Source organism: Diplotaxodon limnothrissa, linkage group LG5 (assembly GCF_057381915.1).
Source record: "Diplotaxodon limnothrissa isolate DT_005_m linkage group LG5, D_limnothrissa_male_GT1.1, whole genome shotgun sequence".
Classification (NCBI taxonomy): Eukaryota; Metazoa; Chordata; class Actinopteri; order Cichliformes; family Cichlidae; genus Diplotaxodon; species Diplotaxodon limnothrissa.
This window is the reverse complement of record NC_140600.1, coordinates 5097227-5119101: the sequence shown is the minus strand read 5'-3', so window position 1 is coordinate 5119101 and position 21875 is coordinate 5097227. Positions and strand designations below refer to the sequence as shown.

The window sequence follows — 21875 nt, the reverse complement described above, 5'->3', positions numbered from 1 at the left end:
GGTCAAGAAAATGCAATCCAGCGTAAGCATCTGGTTAGACACAAGATCTTTAGAAATTTGTTGTAATTAGATGCTAACCTCCGCTTATCTGAATTTAGAAGCAGAAAATTAGACGATCCTGACCAACTAGACTTTATGTCTTTGAAACATTTGAGACATTACTGCTGTTTAACTAATTGGTTTGTGTTGTGTTATTTGGCTTTATGTATATAAAAAGCTGGGTATCATCTGCAAAGCCGGGAAAATATATGATATTCCTTCTAATGGTACTCCTTCGGGCACGGATTGTCAACCTTTAACATCAAAAGTTGTTGAAGCTCCTCCTGCCAAGGGAGAGAGATGGGCAGGTGGCAGGTGTAATTGGGAGATGCCAAATCAATATATATAGTATATGTACTAATAGGCATGGTTAACCCTACTCTGTGGCTCGTGAGCCACGGGTTGCTGACCTCTAGCCTAGGGAAAGGATGCATAATGTGAACATAATTGGTCCTAGCATAGAGACTTGTGGAACTCCGTAATTCACCTCTGTGTGTGAAGAAGACTCCCCATTTACATGAACAAATTATAGTGTGTTAGATAGAAATGATTCAAACTTTAATACCTACAGTATGCTCTAATCTTGTCATGGTCCTGGGCCATGTTGGCCCAGTATTCTTGGTTCCTTGTATTTTCGCTCCTTATTTAGGCCATGTTTTCTGAGGTGTCCTGTTGTGGTGTTCCCTAAGTGTTTTCCCATTGTGACTCTTACCCCCTTTGTGCCCCTCTGTGTATTTATGAGCTCTCGTCTCTCTTTGTGTTTAGTCCATGTTTCCCCCAGCCTGTTATGTCTGTGTTCTCCCCGTGCTCTCTCTCCTCCTGTCTGAACCTCTGTGTACTTCCTGTTTTACTTTGACAGTCTCTCGTCAGTATGCGTCATGTTGTGTTCACTCCTGCCCTGTCTCGTTATGTTTATCAGTGTCACCTGTGTTCCCCACCTGTGTGTAATCTCCTTGTGTTCTCTGATTGTATTTAAGTTGTGTCTTCTGTCATGGTAGTTGCTGGTTCGTCTGTGTTGTTTCCCCTCGGTCTCCCTGCGTCTTCCCGTATGTATTTCCCCGGACCTCCCTGCATCCTCGTTTCTGGTTTGTGTTATTAGTTCTACCCAGTTTAGGTTTTCCTGTTTCATGGTACCCAAACCGTTGCTGTTTGTATTTTCGGTTGTCAAATAAACACTCATCTGCACCAGAGCTGCCGCATTTTGGGTCCTATTTCAACTCCACACGGCTTGCCCCGCAAACCGTGACAGAACGAACCAGCCACCATGGACCCAGCGGCAGTCAATCCGTCCGAGGAGCTCCAGGATGACATCGGCTACAATGTGGAGATCCTCCTCGGGCTGTGGCTGGAGAATCCTCCGTACGAGCTTCGCCGCGCCGTGGAAGGTCGGTTACAACGGCTCTTTTCTGGCCTGCCATGGCTACTAAATTCACTTCCTCCGACCATGCAGGCTTTTCTCCGGCACACACCCCACCTTCTCTCAGCCACTCCCGCCTCGCTGCCCGACTCGCCGGATGCGATCTTGCCCGGCCCGTCGGAGCCGTCTGCGGGGAGGAAACGCCGATCGCGCCGCAAGCGCGCCACCCCACAGCTGGACGTTCGGACTTCTAATTCGCCGGCTGTGGTGAGTGAGGACTGTTTTCCATTTGCGGACTGTATGACTGTTCATTCAGGGGCGGTGTTCTGTGCGGCAGATGACTTTGTGAACAGCATATCACCTCCCCCGCAGCCACTCTCAGCACAGTTAGCTCCCCCGCAGCCACTCTCAGCCCAGTTAGCTCCCCCGCAGCCACTCTCAGCCCAGTTAGCTCCCCCGCAGCCACCCTCAGCTCAGTCTCCAGTGCCACCCTCAGCTCAGTCTCCAGTGCCACCCTCAGCTCAGTCTCCGGTGCCACCCTCAGCTCAGTCTCCAGTGCCACCCTCAGCTCGGTCTCCAGTGCCGCCTGTAGCGCAGGCCCCAGTAGCTCCAGTGCCGCCTGTAGCGCAGGCCCCAGTAGCTCCAGTGCCGCCTGTAGCGCAGGCCCCAGTAGCTCTGGCTCCAGCATTACCGGTTCCACTCGTTCACTCCATGCAGGGAGAAAGCCTAAGTCCTACTCAAGGTGCTTTTCATGGTTCAGCCGCCATTGGCACTGTTTGCCGCTCCAGGGCTTCCCCAGAGGCTAGGTCCCAGTCCTCAGCTGATTCTGGACCCCTGGAGTTTAAGCAGCCACCTGGGAAGTGCCCCGTGTCAGTGTTGTCTGAGCAGGGCCAGTGCTCAGCACAGCTCCCATTTCCTTCATGTCTGCCAGTGGACTCCATGCCTGCTGGCTTTGTGATGGCTTCTGCTGGAGGGTCCAAGGGGCCCGTCCAGCCTTCGTCTCGTGTCTCCGCTGGAGGGTCCGAGGGACCGCTCCGGCCTTCGTCTCGTGTCTCCGCTGGAGGGTCCGACGGACCGCTCCGGCCTTTGTTTCCTGTTTCCGCTGGAGGGTCCAAGGGACCGCTCCGGCCTTTGTCTCCTGTTTCAGCTGGGGGGCCCGAGGAGCCCATCCAGCAGCCTTCCTTGTCAGCTGGTGGTTCCGGAGAACCACACCAGCCTCATGCCTCGTCGGCTGGAGGGTCCGAGGGGCCCGTTCGGCCTCCTGTCTCCGCTGGAGGGTCCGAGGGGCCCGTTCGGCCTCCTGTCTCCGCTGGAGGGTCCGAGGGGCCCGTTCAGCCTCCTGTCTCCGCTGGAGGGTCCGAGGGGCCCGTTCAGCCTCACGCCGCGTCAGCTGGAGGGCCCGAGGAGCCTGTCCAGCCGCCACCTGCGGCCGCCTCGTCGTCGCCTGGTCCAGCTTCATCCGAGTCTTCGTCGTCGCCTGGTCCAGCTTCATCCGAGTCTTCGTCGTCGTCTGGTCCAGCTTCATCCGAGTCTTCATCCTCGCCTGGTCCAGCTTCAGCCTGTGCTTCGCCTGGTCCGGCCTCATCAGAGTCTTCATCCTCGTCTGGTCCGGCCTCATCAGAGTCTTCATCCTCGTCTGGTCCGGCCTCTGCTTCTGCTACGCCTGGTCCGGCCTCTGCTTCTGCTACGCCTGGTCCTGCGGCTGTTATGCCGCCGCCCAAGCCTCGTTCTGCACCTCGATATCGCCGGCCATTTTCCGGGCCACCTGCTGGACGTCACCGCCGTCGGGGTCGGCCCCCTGAACTGCTCCGTGGTCTCCTTCGTTGCCGCCGCTGCCTTCCGCACGGCCGGTCCCCGGACCGCCATCGCCTGAGTGGCCGCCGTTGCCTTCCGCACGGCCGGCCCCCGGACCGCCATCGCCTGAGTGGCCGCCGTTGCCTTCCGCACGGCCGGCCCCCGGACCGCCGTCGCCTGAGTGGCCGCCGTTGCCTTCCGCACGGCCGGCCCCCGGACCGCCGTCGCCTGAGTGGCCACCGTTGCCGTCCGCACGGTTGGCCCCCTGAACTCTTCTGTTTTGGACTCCTGTGCTGCCGGCCCCCTGGACCTTTCTGTTTTGGACTCCTGTGCTGCCGGCCCCCTGGACCTTTCTGTTTTGGACTCCGTTTTTCTTGGGCTGTGGTGTGTTTCGTTTCATTGGTTTTCTTGGGTTGGGTCTCGTGTTTTGTTTTTCCTTTTTGTCTTTTGGCCTTCTGGTGCTCCTGTTTTGTTTTGTTTTTGTTTTGCCCCTAAAGGGTGATTTACAGCATGAACTGTAAGGAGTATAGCACTGGGCAGTGGAGTGGATAGAAGCTGGATAAATGTGTTGTCCAGAGACCAAGGATTCACGACAGCCACAACCAGAGGCCATTATCCAAACACTTCTGGACTTGTTCCAATGAATATCCAAAGCGTGAATGTGCCCACATGGAAAAAGAATTGATACTTCAGCCACGAAGAGCACTAACCGCCATGGAGAAAATGGAGAAAGAGGCTAGAGGTCAAGATTAAGGCAACAGGAAGGGAAGGTAGCCAACTATTGTAGCTGCAGAAAGGTGTGATGAAGACAGGGATCCCTAAGAGGTACAGCAAGCTGCCATACCTGAGGCCTTGAAAACTGCCTTAGCTAGCCACCTGAAAAGGTATACCAGACAGATAGGTGTACACTCAGTGACAGGGGAACAATACGACAAGAGCCCCACCAAGGCTGGGGACAGAGCAATATCGAAAGAGCATATGGGAGAAGGATGCAGCCCATAACAACAATGCTCAGTGGCTAGTGGATCCAAGAGCAGACCACAGCAACCTCCCTGAACAAGCTCTGGTAACCATTACAGTAGCAGACATCCAAGAAAGTTTCAAGCATGAAGAGTTTGATGCACCAGTGAGGACCCATGTGAGGCACACATGGATCTTGAAATGCCTGTACTCTGTGCCTGTCGATAATGACTGAACTGTATCCCTAAGGGATAATCCTTCCACCTTTCAGAGAAAACTAATTTCCGCCATTTGTATCCGTGACCTCAGTCCAATTTTAGCAAACAGATGAAACCTTGATTAATGCATTTATGGCATTTCTTAACAACGATGCACCATCTGGTGGCATTGAGGCATTTTGAACTCAAGTTACCAGCATTACGCATCAATTAAAATTTTACTAGACTAAACAACTAGTAAGGCTGGTACAGACTATTGATAACAGTGATAATTAGTCAGCTATTCGACTAGTCACACGCAGAGAGAGAGAGAGAGAGAGAGAGAGAGAGAGAGAGAGAGAGAGAGAGAGAGAGAAGAGTAGCAGGTCCAAGTTGAGTAAATGAAATGAAATTCATCTTAATCTTAGTTTTATTTGCAATCATACAGAATTTTATTCTGTCCTTAAGCACTTTCTAATTATTATGCACACATTCGCACTCCAGTGGATGCACTGGGGACAGTCAGTATCTTGCCCAAGGTTATTTTGACATGGAGATCGGAGGACCTAAGCTCGATGCCCCGAGAGACTGGTTGTCCTTTTTAAACATTATGACTTGACTTTCATGACTTAATTATACTTGAGAAAAACAGGATATTATGTAATAGTATCCAATGTTTACACTGAACAATGTTTACATCTAATAGCTATGTAAGGTTGAGATCATCAACTTGGGCTGCAGCTCTTCTCTTCTTGACTTTGGGATTAGTACCAGCTATGTTACTATTATACTGTTTAGGACGCCCCCAAGAGAACCTCGGCAAAAGTGAGGGGAACACAGACAGTTGTCGTGACAGTATTGAGAGTACCCTATACCCCGCCTCAGTGGAAGAAATGCATACAGGCATGTCATGTACAGATTCACAGTTTAACAATTCCATAAATCACCATTCTCTATTTGACCCACAGTGATAGATCCAAAATGCACCTGATACACCAGATAGAGATCCAATTTCACCCAGAACAGCATGTAAATGGTAAAACAACATTTGTAGCAGCTGTACACCACTACAAAATCTTTGAATATTTTCATTTTTGTATATGTCACTATAAAAGTGATTTCTAAAATGAACCAAAATCTCAAAATACAATAGCAAAACTGCCTGTTATAATAAATTGAGATGGTAAACATAGTCATCACACATCAGGGACATAATTATCCACTATATGTATAGGTAAACCATGCAATTATATGTATGTATGTATTTATTTATTTATTTTATTAACTGTTTGTTAATACTCAGACAGTGATAATAAAACTTTTAATAATAATTGTCAAAAGTGTGAAGAAGGCTGTCACCCAAAGGCATGTAAAACTTTTTACCCTGCCAAATCACTGCCGCTTAACAATTTGATGAGTCATTAAATGACTGCGAGCTTCTAAATCTAGTGGGTATGAGTCAGAAGGCCAAACTAATAGTAGGGTTGATTCAGTCCCTGTGATAACAAAGGAAAACAGACAGTGGCATTGTAGAAAGAAAAGACAGAGACATTTCTACTTACACATCAAAGCGAAGGTTCTGCTTTTCCTCAAAGAAGAAATCAAGGACAAACTTCCTAACAAAGTCAGGGTTCAGTGTGTTATCGATCACTTCTGTCCGGCCAAACTAGAGAAAAAGACACAGACAAGAGAGACATTGAGGACAACAAAGTCAACAGCTATCAAGTCAGTCTGTTTGTTTAGTAACAGAGAAAGCACTTTCAGTAAACAAAGTGAAAAAAAGAGTGAAAAACACTGTTGCTTCTGCTGCAGTGCCTGTTTCGCTAGCTTTTCCTATAAGAGAACACTGTACTTGAGCATCAACTCACAAGCAGTGTTGGGCAAGTTACTTTGAAAAAGTAATTAGTTATAGTTACTTCTTCAAAAAAGTAACTGAGATAGCAACTGAGTTACAATATTATATAAGTAACTAATTACTAGGAAAAGTAACTATTGCATTACTTTGAAAAAAATGCTTAACCCTCTGGGGTCCAGAGGAGCTCATATCATTCTTTTCAGCACAACCTGAATTCACTGTTATTTTGTCATTTTGACATATTGATCTAAAATCAGACAAAAAAAATATAAAATTCAAGTAGAAAACAATTATATTTTTTACTGTAACAACCACAAACATGTTTAACGAATCATATTTCATAACTTGAAATGCAAACATAAACTGCAAATTTTAAAAAAAAAAAAACCTATGCAGAAGTGCAGAACTCCATCACGGTTTATTTCACACCTCAAACATTTATTAAACAATTAAACACATAAGAGTAAACTGCAATAAATTACATGTAGTAATAAAATACACTACAACTCTTTTACGCTATGTCCACACCTACAGGGGTATTTTTGAAAACGCAGCTGTTTCTATGCGTTTGGGCCGTTCGTCCACACGTAAACGGCGTTTCAAATCACCGAAAACTGATATTCTTTAAAACTCCTTTTTTGCGTTTATGTGTGGATGAGGAATACAGAGTTCATGGCGCAACGTCAAAGGTATGTGCCTTTTTTCACGTCATGCTGTGCACGACGTTATTGTTTACATGAGAATTTCTACAATGGCAGATAGAGACAAAATACTGTTAATCTTACTCTCAGTTTTTACACGCTTACATACACACCCGCAGTTACTGTCCCTTCATTTAGAAAGGCAGAGGCGTTATGGTGTAATTATTTTACATGTAGTTGTTTTTTTCCTGTGTAATAATATTCAACATTGCAATCAATACATTTTTCAAAAAATGCCTCTCTGTGCAAAATAGGTTTAAAAACATAAACAGCTGTGGGATCCTGTTTGCCTGGGATTTGAACCGGGGAACAAATCGTGGCAGGATCAGCCTGATATTATTTGTGTCCCACTTTAACTTTACTGTATAAAGAGCAAACATCTCCAAAATGTCAGGAGTAGTTAGTCATTACAACAAGTGTTTGTGAACTAAAAATCAAGAATGTGGGATCCTGTTTGTCCGTGATTTGGGGAGCCCAGCTCTGCTTCCCGACGTAGGGAAAACCAATTCTGCAGGGAGACCTACCTCGGCACTTGTGCAGGTGAAACCAAAGGGAATATGCTTCACCATATTTTCTAGTCTTCGGCTTAGAATGAAGTTGGTTTGAAAACATATTTGACGATGCTTCATCTCCTGCTTGCTTGATTTGTGTGGGAGCCCTGTCAAAAACCTGCAATGGCTCTGCGCCCCCCTAGGGGGCGAACCTCACACTTTGGGAACCTCTGCCTTAGAAGATGCTGTTTTTACCGTTTCTTCCTGCAGTAAACATAACGATGCATTCAGTAAAAAACATCATGTATAGTTTTTATCTTAACTCTGGTTTGACGTGGGCTCTCACTACAATTTAAAAAGTAGTATATAGTTTAAGTCCACACTTTAAACACAAAGTTTGAGAATCAGGTTTGTCTTGCGATGACATAGAATCTTTTTGCTATGTCATCATAAAATGGTCATGTGATTGGTTTACCACAAGTACTTTATTCTTCCTCAGCCAATCAGCAGCACTTGTGTAACTGTTTCTTTTGCTTTGCCTTCCTGATAAGCTGAAGACAGGTTCAACCGTATGTGTGTTTAAAATAGTAACACCTCTGCACTGCATTTTCTTGTTAGTAACGGTAACAACGTTGTAACGATAGAAATAGTAATTAGTTAGGTTAGTTACTGAGGCTACAAACCTAGCCTATTACTAGATCATTCTGAACAAGTAAAATATGTTAAAGACAAATATACAACAACATTTAAATATCTGGCACAGCTGTAGATAAAAGAGCTTTCCCCTGAAAGGAAATCATCATCGTTTTAGAAACACTTCAGATTTAGCAAAAGTGATGTTAACTAAGATGAAATCATGTGCAAAATGTGCTGCAGAGTTGTGTCTACACTGCAAAGCAGCACAACTAACTTATTCAACCACGTGAAAACACACCACAAATTGCACTTTAATTAATGCATGAAGGCCAAGAAAAACATGCAGTGGTTGCTAATGCAAATCATCCGGCTTAACGCTGATGACCATAAAATGAGCCCGTACAGTAAATCTGCATTTCCATCAAACTCACAAAGACAGGCTGAGATTAACAACACAGCCGTATTGCATATATTAGAAGGCTTTATGAAAATGGTCAGCTTACTGGTTGAAAGATACAGATTTGTTTCTTCTAAACATGCAAAATGCCACAGGGGACATGGAGAGGAAATCACAGCTGTCGAGTAGGCCTCCCTTACTACGAGCTTTTGTCACATCCATTATGTTTGTAGGATGAATGCAGTTAAAGAATTTATATGTCGCTTCTAAGAAATGCACTTAGGCTGGGTGAATCAACACCTTATTTGTCTTATTTATGTATACTAGAGAAGCATTGCCACCTGTACTTGTTATCCAGGTCATTCATGCACATGTGAAATAAATGAATGCACTGACATGCTGTGAAGTCTACACATCAGCTTTAGAGACAGAGAGACAACCTCCTCCTCCCTGCAGTGTAGAGGTGGGGTGAACCTGAAGGAGTGGGTTCCTGTCATGGATAACAAAAAAAACTTCCTGCCACCTTCCTTTTACTACACTGCAGACAGCTGCCAAAACGCCCAGCAGTGGAAGCTGCAGTTCCACTGCTCCATAAAGCATAGTCCCAACTATTCTCTCAAGCTTCAGTGAAAGAGGCTCGACATGTATCAAAAGGCGGGATAGGACATATTTCATCATATTCCCATTGGATTCAAATGGGGACACAGTGAGGAGGGTGTGGGTGTCTGGGTAGATCTCTGATCTAACTCTTGCATCACAAGTTTTTGATCCAGCAGTGACATGCAGCATGCTGGAAGACCATACAGCTCACTGGCCAGAAAAATTATAACACAACACAAGTACCTCCATATTTTACAAATGGTTAATGTTTAATTTAAATATGAAAAACTACAGTTCCACATAATACGGGGACCATCTGGTCGTCACACCCACCTGCAGTAGTTCTACACATGGTCATGGGTGACTGGAGAGAAACCCGCCAGTATCCACCTCCCACGATGGGCACATCATGTGTGGACCCTGGGATGAAACTGGGACATCTAAATTAAATTTAGGTGGGTATGACAGACAGCTTCTCCCTACCTGCCTTTGCAAACCACCATTGCTCTGTGAGCCCTGAACTGTAAGTAGGTAGGCTTAAATTCCTAGCAGTAATATGTGCTATAAATGAAGGTAGGGTGCTCCTTTGAGACCTTATACAAGTGAACAGTCAGTAGCAGTTACATTTACTGTCAAAGCAAGTGGAGTCCTTTGAAGTACTGGAGAGATAACTAGTTAGTAGAGATATGTTGAGTAGAGCAGAAATGCTTAAGGGTAGCACCAAGGCTGCTGACTTCGTGTATGAGAGACTATTCAACATATTGAACAGCTGCACTCCTGAGGTATCCAGTATTAAAGAGGAATAAACTGTAGAAGCTGGTGCAACATAAGTGTTTCATCCATTTAGACAAATGCTGCATGTTATTATGAAAATAATAAAATGATATATAATTCTAATCATGTCCTTTACATTTTCTACATTTCCCTAGGATAAATATTTTTCTTTTGCTTTCATAAAATTTTCTATTTATGTTGAAATAGCGCTGCAACAGCGTGTTGACTGTTCAATCAATAGTGTCCTTTCTAGTCTTGATGGGACTGACAGTTGTCATTATCTTCATTCTTTTATCTCTCAAGTATCATAAAGTTAAGTTAAGTTGATGAGACTGGGTTTACAGACAGCGTTTCAATTTTAAATGTAAGGTTGCTGCCATTGTTCTAACACTATGTATAAATGTAACAGGGCTTGCTGGTAGTTCCAATAGTGCTAGATCCTCCAACCTTTATATGTGAAAAATACATTAGCTTAATCACAGCTAGCTAATACTAGAGGGACCAATATGCTCACAAGCTAACATGACTGAAAGATTAGGGCTACATGCAGTGACAGTAGAGTTAGCCATGTTAGCACGCTACTTTCAACAGGTGGTCAGGTTGAGTCCACCTGTGCACACTGAGAGGATCAGGGCTCCATGTCACTGCAGTGTCTTCATATATAGACAGTAAATGTGAAGCAAACACAAACACTTCTTTAACGGGTCTTAGCAAATACAACGCCATCACCCCAAATACGGGCAGCAGTGAAATCCTAAATAAAGAAGCTGATCCAGAAACTAATAGGAAAAGGAAATGGACCTGCAAAGGAGGGGTGGAACTGATTCTCTATTCCTAATTCAAGTTTTCAATCGAATTTTTTATTTTATTTTTTCGTAAATAATTAAATGACTCAACTTAAAGTATTTATCAATAGATTAATAGTTGTCTTAAAAATATTTATTTATAACTTCTCTTTACGATATTATGACTTCCCAAAAAGTTGATACTGTTCATCTGGACGTAGTGTTTTCAGGCACATCAGTCACGATGAGTGGCGAAATGTTTCTCCCACTGAAAACACTACGTCCAGATTAACAGACTCAAGTTTTTGGGATTCCCTTACCTGGAGGATTGAGCATGAATCAAAAGATATTATGACTGATTTTATTGATGTTTTAAAAAAATCAATGTAAAAGGATTTTTAAAGTAAATATACTAATTTATTAATGTTATTGCACAATTCAATAGTTATTTAATCATAAAATGCTTTATGTGTTTGACTCATCTGGTCCTCCACAATCACTGCTGCAAAGGAAAGAGTAGATTAGATATCTGTGTTCTCCATAACTTCTATCTATCGATCTTCTATGAATAACCACAGTATTCTGTGCTACTGCTCCTTCAAAGTGATTTTCATAGTCAGAAGCTAATACTGAAATATTGACCATGTATAGTTCTCTCTATCTTAAGTCTTGTTTATGACATCATAGTATCAGGTTCAGATTGTACAGTTTCAGTATAGAAAACAAAGAAAAGAAGTTTTGGTCATCACAGTGGATGGTTTTATGCCATGAATTGCATTCTGGAAAACACCAGGCACATTATAAGACAGAGAAATGGCACCCACAGAAAAGAAAACTATATAGAACTAGAACTATATAGAAAACTATAAAAGAATTCCAAAACAGCTAATTGGTCAGTTAGCTCTACCTCACTACCAGAGAGTCAATCGAGGGTCAAAACATATGTGCCAATCACACTTGGACTAAAGCACGCACACAGTCGGTGATCGCAACATGTAGCTGTGTGGTTGCAGACATGTCTATATTGTAGTAGGAAGGTTTGTCTGAGCTTATTGTATTCAAAAAATGATTGAGCATTTTCACCCCTCTGCTGAAGGACCCAGACTATGAATTTAGACATTAATAGACCTGTAATGTTGTAAAACTATGAAATGTAGTCAAAGTAGAGGTACAACCTTACTCTTTGAACAGCAAACTATGGAAGCAGTTTTATGCTTTTTAGCAGTGATTCTAGACATGCTGTTTGAGGAAATAAGATTACATTTAAATACTTTGGTTCAACTATCCAAAGCAACGAACAGAAGTGAAGAGAGCGCAGGGAGGAATGAGTGGGACAAGTGGCAGGAGGCTACACTGGAGGTGGCAGAGCTGAAGCTGCTAAGATCCTCATTGGGAGAATGGACAAGACTAGAAATGTGTATATCAGAGGGACGGTTGAGCGGTTTGGTTGGAGACAAAGTTAGAGAGGCAAGGCTGATATGGTTTGGACACGTGCAGAGGAGGGATAGTGTATATACTGGGCAAAGGATGTTGAATTAAATCAATTGACCAACAGAGAAGTCGTATACAAAAAGTGGATGAATGGGCTCTAGGTCCAGAGGAAGCTGAAGTCCACTGATGTGTGCAGCACAACGATGGACATTTTCTGTCTGTGGCAAGAACAGTGCACTTTGCTATGGTCTGCTGGGGAAACAGCATGAGAGCTAATGACACCAACAAGACTGAAAGGACTAATCAAAAAGGCTGGTTTTGTGACTGGCTGCAAATTGAACACTTGAGGTAATGGAGAGGAAGGTCACAGAACGTAATGGACTGATTCAGCTCCACTGTCACAAGGACAGATGCAGGAAATCTTTCATGCCACATTCAGTTCCTCTTTATAATGCAATGTATCAGTCTGGCAAAGAGTCACTTTCTTTTTCATTTTAAAATTGTATTAAAATTCTGTTTTGCTTTGTTAATTTTGAGATATCTTATTTTACTTTATTTCATAATCAGTGGGGCTCACGTAAGGTAAACTGACATTTTTACCTTATATTTGAGTAAGTAGGGTATGAGTCTGTGACTGCTATAAAGTAATTGGCAAGTCAACCCCGTATTAAAATGGATATGTCCCTCTGTTCCTTAAAGGGTTGCATCATGTTCAGTCAAACACAACGCAACACTGGAGTCGAGAAGCATCTAGTAGTCTCAGAGGGCCCCTTCTTTTCAATGCGATTGAACAGTGTGGCTTGGTGGTTTCTGAGCACAAGGCAGTGTGTTACATTGCATTTTTGTCAGTGTGTGTCTCTATACCCCTCCTAACAGAAATAGTGCGAACAGGAAAACAGCAGCATGGAGGCAATCAGGGCAGATTTTCTGTCTATTTCAGTGAGCTGCATCAGTAATGAACCATCTAAAAGTGGAAGCAGTGGTAGACAGAGAGAAAGCAGGACACAGAGGCAGTCTCAATAAGAAAAAGTGAGTTTTTCCCAACAGATCAGGGATCCAATAATGCATGAAACACAATGTGGACACAAAATGTCAGTATAAATTGAGATGGGATTTTTTTCTTTTTATTTTAATGAATGTTAAGGCTGTGTGACTCCATGGGGAATAGCTTGGGCTTACAGTCAGGCTAAGGAAGAGAGGAAAGACAGAAGTGTCCAGTTCAATAACACATTACAGTAAAGCAACACTACTTCATCAAGCTGTTAGGGAGAGCAGGATCTGGAAACACTTCCCACTCCAAATATGCAAAATTATCAATTAAATACTGTCTGACATTTAAACTTAGATTAAAACTTAATTAAAAAATAATAAAAAATAATAAATTAAGAAGACTAAGAACAGGAGTTTCAGTCTCTGGCAGGTTTCAGAAAGGAGGATGGTGTTCAAGTTATAGTCAATATCAAACAGTCACGTTGAAAAGAGTCTCAGCAAAAGACTCGTTCCCCCACAATGCATCACATAATGCAACAGGAAATCATTACCACCTGTGTCCTTCCTGAGGACACTACTTTTGTATTTATATTTTAATTGACCATCTGTAGCAAAGCAAATCCCCCCTTTGAATTAATAAAGTATTCTGATGCTGGTTCTGTAAGAACGAGCTCCTCAGCTCCTCCCTGTGTGGAGATGTTGACGTCTACACTTTAGTCTTGTGCAAAACTTGTTGCCCAATCTCACAATACTGTAAAACCATTTAACAGTTTGTATTTATGTAACCACTCAAAGCACTTTAGACTACAAGTCACATTTCTAAACATACACTTATATAGTGCATTATTTCCATATATTTAAGTCACAGAATGACCCATTTGAAATAACTGATTAACCTAGCATGGATGTCTTTGTGGAGCCAGAGTACATAGAAGAAACACAAACAGGAGAACATGCAAACACCACAAGGAAAGGGGTTCAAACCAGGAAATGTGTGTGTAACACTGTGCTAATAGAGCTCAAAACTATTAGCAACTTTTAAGGAATAGATACTGACAAATGACAAAGAGAATGTGAAATTTGCCCCTACAATAAGAGGACCTAGCAGCTCTGTTATGCTGAAAGGGTGCCTGCAAATCAGTACAAATCAGTACAAATCAGTACAGGTGATTTATGGCCAAAATGCCAGAAAACCCACAGTGATGCTAGTTACAGAGAAGAAAGTCAGACTGCAAGAGAAAAGTAAGAGAAACAGAGCTATCGCATCATGCTACAAAACATCCAGAGCCTTTTCTAGAATGAGAGCCATCACTACTTTATCTGCATTTATGCATTTCACCAATACCTCACAAGGAGAACACAAGTGAGAAAAGATGGAGGCTAGACTGAAAAGGGGTTTTGGTATGAAAGTAAGAAATGACTTGCAACATGAGGGCAAATTTTTACACAGAGCAAGGCAAAAAGAGCAAAGTCAGCATGAGCCACCATGATCATACTGAAGGTGAATTTAAACAAACCTAAACGATTCTAGCTATGTCAATATTCTTAACTTAAAATGCTGCCTCTTGCACTGAGATTCTTGTTTTTCTTGTAATTCATTAAAATATGTCAGCTTTAGGTATTTGTCTTTGTTCTCAATACAAAGACCTTGATTATTGAAATGAATAATAAATAAATTTCAATAATTAATTTTGGTCTCTAAGCATCTGTTGAGATTGCTTATGCCTCAGGCCAATTCTGTGTTTTTCACAAAAGCAGAAGCACCGGAGACTGGCACAGTATTTAAAAAAACCTGAAAATGCAAAGTCACATTATTTTTTAAATGAGCAAAGAAAAAACAAAAATGACAACTCTTTACAACTCTTAAGGCGTAACAAGCCCAACACTGACAAGGCTAAGACAGGCAGTGCAGACAAGTAACAGTAATGAGGCCATGGTGAATGGTGCCATATAATAACAGTGATGCTATTTTTGTTAGTGCAAGCTGCAGTTTGGTGTTGTTTTGGGCGGTTGTGCGTGCTCGTGTCAGTTTGTTCTGCCAGTTTAGTGATACAGTATATCAGTACAGAAGCTCACAATTCACTTTTGCGGTGATGTGAAAAGATGAGGCTTTCTAAAACTTTCTCGACTTCTGGTTTTGACTTTTTCTCCTCCTATACCAGCACTGATGTGGAGGCTTTGTCTGAGCAGCAACACCAATAATTCAGGAGAATACTGCAGCATACCCTGAGTGCTGGTGTAAATGGTGTAGCGGCTTCACCTTTTTGCGCAGAACGCGACCAGTGTGGCAGTATAATGCCCTCTCTTTGTCTTTATCTCTCGCTGGCTTCTCTTTTTGTTTAGGAACTTTTCTATTCTTCTCTGTCCCCCACAAACCTGATAGTTTCTTTCTGGCAGAGTTGTAATTATTTCTTTCTCCTCATTAGTGAGAGAATTCGATTTCTGCTAATTGCATCAAGAATTGCCTGAAGCCAAATCTGCCAGTGTGTTCAAACAGCCCACACACAACAAGCTGGTGACAATACACGTGTCACAAGAAGGATGCTTGCTTCCATTTGCACACCAACAGACACCAAGAAGGCTGCGAGTGGAGGACGCAGCCAAGAGAGTGGGACCTGGAAGCATATTCAACGGTGGCTGCAATCCAACCAGAGACCGTTTTTTTCCTCTTCCGTCAGTTCAGAGAAGCGGAAAATACATTCGCATTCAAACCATGTGAATGTGGAAGCTTTGGCTCAGTGGTAAAATAGAGAGGCAGAGAGGGAAATAAAGTTTAGGATGCTCCCAGATAAACTTTTATCTTCACACAGAAGCGAGAAGCAGCTCATGATATTTCCTATCTGTGACGTCTTTGCTCTGATGGAAGTTTGAAAGTTTATCCTACACAGTTTCTAAATCTGTGTTAGGATTATTGCTCCATCACTCCAAGCAATCTAACATTTTCTTAGCGATATAACTGTGAAGTTTGAGAAGGTATATCGCCACAACAAGCAGGACAGAAAATGTTTTAGGCACTCGCTGTGAGTCAAGCTGCGAACACTGACCCCCAGAGATAGGAAAGGATACAGTGGCTTGCAAAAGTATTGGGCCCCCTTGAACTTTCCCACATTTTGTCACATTACAGCCACAAACATGAATCAGTTTTATTGGAATTCCACGTGAAAGACCAACACAAAGTGGTGCACACGTGAGAAGTGGAACGAAAATCAGACATGATTCCAAACATTTTTTACAAATAAATAACTGAAAAGTGGGGTTCTTCCACATGACAATCACTGACTTCAGAAGAAGATGAAGAGGAGGAGGAAGGTTCATTACCCTCTGAACAGCTGTTTCACATGGATCAGATTAAAGCCGTCCTCCCCAGTCTCATAAATCAGGTGCCATAACCTCCTTTTTGACACAGAGTGTGTCGTATGTTTTGTCTTTAATAGCTTTGTTGTATGAAATGTTCTTTAGTGGTCGCTGGATTTCAACAGTATTATGCTGCATATATTATTTCCAGTCATTCTATCTGTGATGGCAGTCACATCTGTGTCCACTACATTTCCAGTGATGGAGCTGCTCTGTGGTGCAGAAGGAGATTGCTACAGGATTTCCTCTCAGCTAGCACCTGCTTGCAGGATTAGACAAACCCACATTTAGAGCATTTGGTGACTCTGAATGACTTTCCTGTTGGAGATGTTCCCTATAAAACTCTTTTTGTTTTTGTGTTTTGTTTTTGTTTTATTTATTTTTTTTTGGGGGGGGGGGGAGGTTGTATAAAAGAAAAGACAACAACAACAACAACAATAAAACTCTGGCTGAAATTATTTCAGCACAATCAATCCAACATTTGTGTAATCTTTAAACGAACAGCATCTTTTCATTCCTTCAGACTGATCGGTACTATGAGCAACACTTTTCAGATTGTGTTCACCTCAGTTGTGTGTGTGAGGGTACACAACTCGGCTGACAGCATCCCCACGCTGTAAGTCTAATTGAGCCTCACTGAGACCTGTGTGTATGTGTGTGGATCCCCACAGAGGTGGGCCTGATTTTCTTTGATAGCACATAGTGCAGATTACTGAAAGACACTGATGAATACAGGACACACACACAGCTGAGAGATGAGGTTTTCTATATGTTTACACAGCCAGTGTTCCTCTCAGACGTCCCAAAGCAGCTCAAATGATTTTCCCCTTTATGAATTCCTATATTTGGCTGCTCGGGCTTCACACTAGGGCTTATTTTTTATTACGTTTTGTTTGCCATAAAACACTCTGATCAGACTCTTTTAGGACCGTCTGCTCCAGAGTCTCGGACTCGTTTTACTGCACAGGTCATTTTTAATATGTCAGTTTATTTGGGTTACTGCAAATGTGCCAAGAATGACAAATACTTTCCGAATGATTTCTGCTATTTTTGCCTCGTGTTGTGTCTTGCTTTTGTGTTGAATAATTGCATTAAACCCTTCATCAGTGCACTCTACACTGTCACCAAAAAGAGTGAATTTAGAATTGACTGAAATTAGCTACAGAGCATATTTGTGACTCTTAAAAGGTGACGTTGAGTGTTGGCAATATAAGTGGTAATTTTGACATTCAGCACCACCAGCACTGCTGGATTAGTTGTATTGTTTACTCCTTATGCACAATGCTGATGGCAGGTGGGAGAAGACTAAATATTTCCTTCCATCCTTAGACACACTACAGGGAAGCTGACACGCTGAGGCTGTTTTTATTTTTAACATACTAGCATTGTAGTATTGGAGTAATTAAGGTAATATATCACATCATTTGATGCCACAAGAGATGGAAATAAGTGCACTATAAATCCTTTCAAGCTTGTTGACCACTTCAAAAGAAGCCTTATTGAGTTTTTTTGGGAGTAATTCATTCGAAATCATCTTTTGAGTATTGAAAATGGAAAGACAGAAGTGTCCAGTTCAATAACACATTACAGTAAAGCAACACTACTTCATCAAGCTGTTAGGGAGAGCAGGATCTGGAAACACTTCCCACTCCAAATATGCAAAATTATCAATTAAATACTGTCTGACATTTAAACTTAGATTAAAACTTAATTAAAAAATAATAAAAAATAATAAATTAAGAAGACTAAGAACAGGAGTTTCAGTCTCTGGCAGGTTTCAGAAAGGAGGATGGTGTTCAAGTTATAGTCAATATCAAACAGTCACGTTGAAAAGAGTCTCAGCAAAAGACTCGTTCCCCCACAATGCATCACATAATGCAACAGGAAATCATTACCACCTGTGTCCTTCCTGAGGACACTACTTTTGTATTTATATTTTAATTGACCATCTGTAGCAAAGCAAATCCCCCCTTTGAATTAATAAAGTATTCTGATGCTGGTTCTGTAAGAACGAGCTCCTCAGCTCCTCCCTGTGTGGAGATGTTGACGTCTACACTTTAGTCTTGTGCAAAACTTGTTGCCCAATCTCACAATACTGTAAAACCATTTAACAGTTTGTATTTATGTAACCACTCAAAGCACTTTAGACTACAAGTCACATTTCTAAACATACACTTATATAGTGCATTATTTCCATATATTTAAGTCACAGAATGACCCATTTGAAATAACTGATTAACCTAGCATGGATGTCTTTGTGGAGCCAGAGTACATAGAAGAAACACAAACAGGAGAACATGCAAACACCACAAGGAAAGGGGTTCAAACCAGGAAATGTGTGTGTAACACTGTGCTAATAGAGCTCAAAACTATTAGCAACTTTTAAGGAATAGATACTGACAAATGACAAAGAGAATGTGAAATTTGCCCCTACAATAAGAGGACCTAGCAGCTCTGTTATGCTGAAAGGGTGCCTGCAAATCAGTACAAATCAGTACAAATCAGTACAGGTGATTTATGGCCAAAATGCCAGAAAACCCACAGTGATGCTAGTTACAGAGAAGAAAGTCAGACTGCAAGAGAAAAGTAAGAGAAACAGAGCTATCGCATCATGCTACAAAACATCCAGAGCCTTTTCTAGAATGAGAGCCATCACTACTTTATCTGCATTTATGCATTTCACCAATACCTCACAAGGAGAACACAAGTGAGAAAAGATGGAGGCTAGACTGAAAAGGGGTTTTGGTATGAAAGTAAGAAATGACTTGCAACATGAGGGCAAATTTTTACACAGAGCAAGGCAAAAAGAGCAAAGTCAGCATGAGCCACCATGATCATACTGAAGGTGAATTTAAACAAACCTAAACGATTCTAGCTATGTCAATATTCTTAACTTAAAATGCTGCCTCTTGCACTGAGATTCTTGTTTTTCTTGTAATTCATTAAAATATGTCAGCTTTAGGTATTTGTCTTTGTTCTCAATATAAAGACCTTGATTATTGAAATGAATAATAAATAAATTTCAATAATTAATTTTGGTCTCTAAGCATCTGTTGAGATTGCTTATGCCTCAGGCCAATTCTGTGTTTTTCACAAAAGCAGAAGCACCGGAGACTGGCACAGTATTTAAAAAAACCTGAAAATGCAAAGTCACATTATTTTTTAAATGAGCAAAGAAAAAACAAAAATGACAACTCTTTACAACTCTTAAGGCGTAACAAGCCCAACACTGACAAGGCTAAGACAGGCAGTGCAGACAAGTAACAGTAATGAGGCCATGGTGAATGGTGCCATATAATAACAGTGATGCTATTTTTGTTAGTGCAAGCTGCAGTTTGGTGTTGTTTTGGGCGGTTGTGCGTGCTCGTGTCAGTTTGTTCTGCCAGTTTAGTGATACAGTATATCAGTACAGAAGCTCACAATTCACTTTTGCGGTGATGTGAAAAGATGAGGCTTTCTAAAACTTTCTCGACTTCTGGTTTTGACTTTTTCTCCTCCTATACCAGCACTGATGTGGAGGCTTTGTCTGAGCAGCAACACCAATAATTCAGGAGAATACTGCAGCATACCCTGAGTGCTGGTGTAAATGGTGTAGCGGCTTCACCTTTTTGCGCAGAACGCGACCAGTGTGGCAGTATAATGCCCTCTCTTTGTCTTTATCTCTCGCTGGCTTCTCTTTTTGTTTAGGAACTTTTCTATTCTTCTCTGTCCCCCACAAACCTGATAGTTTCTTTCTGGCAGAGTTGTAATTATTTCTTTCTCCTCATTAGTGAGAGAATTCGATTTCTGCTAATTGCATCAAGAATTGCCTGAAGCCAAATCTGCCAGTGTGTTCAAACAGCCCACACACAACAAGCTGGTGACAATACACGTGTCACAAGAAGGATGCTTGCTTCCATTTGCACACCAACAGACACCAAGAAGGCTGCGAGTGGAGGACGCAGCCAAGAGAGTGGGACCTGGAAGCATATTCAACGGTGGCTGCAATCCAACCAGAGACCGTTTTTTTCCTCTTCCGTCAGTTCAGAGAAGCGGAAAATACATTCGCATTCAAACCATGTGAATGTGGAAGCTTTGGCTCAGTGGTAAAATAGAGAGGCAGAGAGGGAAATAAAGTTTAGGATGCTCCCAGATAAACTTTTATCTTCACACAGAAGCGAGAAGCAGCTCATGATATTTCCTATCTGTGACGTCTTTGCTCTGATGGAAGTTTGAAAGTTTATCCTACACAGTTTCTAAATCTGTGTTAGGATTATTGCTCCATCACTCCAAGCAATCTAACATTTTCTTAGCGATATAACTGTGAAGTTTGAGAAGGTATATCACCACAACAAGCAGGACAGAAAATGTTTTAGGCACTCGCTGTGAGTCAAGCTGCGAACACTGACCCCCAGAGATAGGAAAGGATACAGTGGCTTGCAAAAGTATTGGGCCCCCTTGAACTTTCCCACATTTTGTCACATTACAGCCACAAACATGAATCAGTTTTATTGGAATTCCACGTGAAAGACCAACACAAAGTGGTGCACACGTGAGAAGTGGAACGAAAATCAGACATGATTCCAAACATTTTTTACAAATAAATAACTGAAAAGTGGGGTTCTTCCACATGACAATCACTGACTTCAGAAGAAGATGAAGAGGAGGAGGAAGGTTCATTACCCTCTGAACAGCTGTTTCACATGGATCAGATTAAAGCCGTCCTCCCCAGTCTCATAAATCAGGTGCCATAACCTCCTTTTTGACACAGAGTGTGTCGTATGTTTTGTCTTTAATAGCTTTGTTGTATGAAATGTTCTTTAGTGGTCGCTGGATTTCAACAGTATTATGCTGCATATATTATTTCCAGTCATTCTATCTGTGATGGCAGTCACATCTGTGTCCACTACATTTCCAGTGATGGAGCTGCTCTGTGGTGCAGAAGGAGATTGCTACAGGATTTCCTCTCAGCTAGCACCTGCTTGCAGGATTAGACAAACCCACATTTAGAGCATTTGGTGACTCTGAATGACTTTCCTGTTAGAGATGTTCCCTATAAAACTCTTTTTGTTTTTGTGTTTTGTTTTTGTTTTGTTTTTTTGTTTTTTTTGGGGGGGGGGGGGGGGGAGGTTGTATAAAAGAAAAGACAACAACAACAACAACAACAATAAAACTCTGGCTGAAATTATTTCAGCGCAATCAATCCAACATTTGTGTAATCTTTAAACGAACAGCATCTTTTCATTCCTTCAGACTGATCGGTACTATGAGCAACACTTTTCAGATTGTGTTCACCTCAGTTGTGTGTGTGAGGGTACACAACTCGGCTGACAGCATCCCCACGCTGTAAGTCTAATTGAGCCTCACTGAGACCTGTGTGTATGTGTGTGGATCCCCACAGAGGTGGGCCTGATTTTCTTTGATAGCACATAGTGCAGATTACTGAAAGACACTGATGAATACAGGACACACACACAGCTGAGAGATGAGGTTTTCTATATGTTTACACAGCCAGTGTTCCTCTCAGACGTCCCA

General features: G+C 42.2%; 1 protein-coding gene across 1 annotated transcript in view; it reads right to left on the bottom strand.

Moving 5' to 3' along the window:
• LOC146631467 (copine-9-like) overlaps nucleotides 1-21875 on the bottom strand; it is a 205653-nt gene that overhangs the window by 143845 nt on the left and 39933 nt on the right. The window contains exon 4 of the mRNA XM_085353696.1: nucleotides 5910-6013. Coding sequence (XP_085209822.1) covers nucleotides 5910-6013 — 104 coding nt within the window. The remainder of the gene's footprint in view (nucleotides 1-5909; nucleotides 6014-21875) is intronic.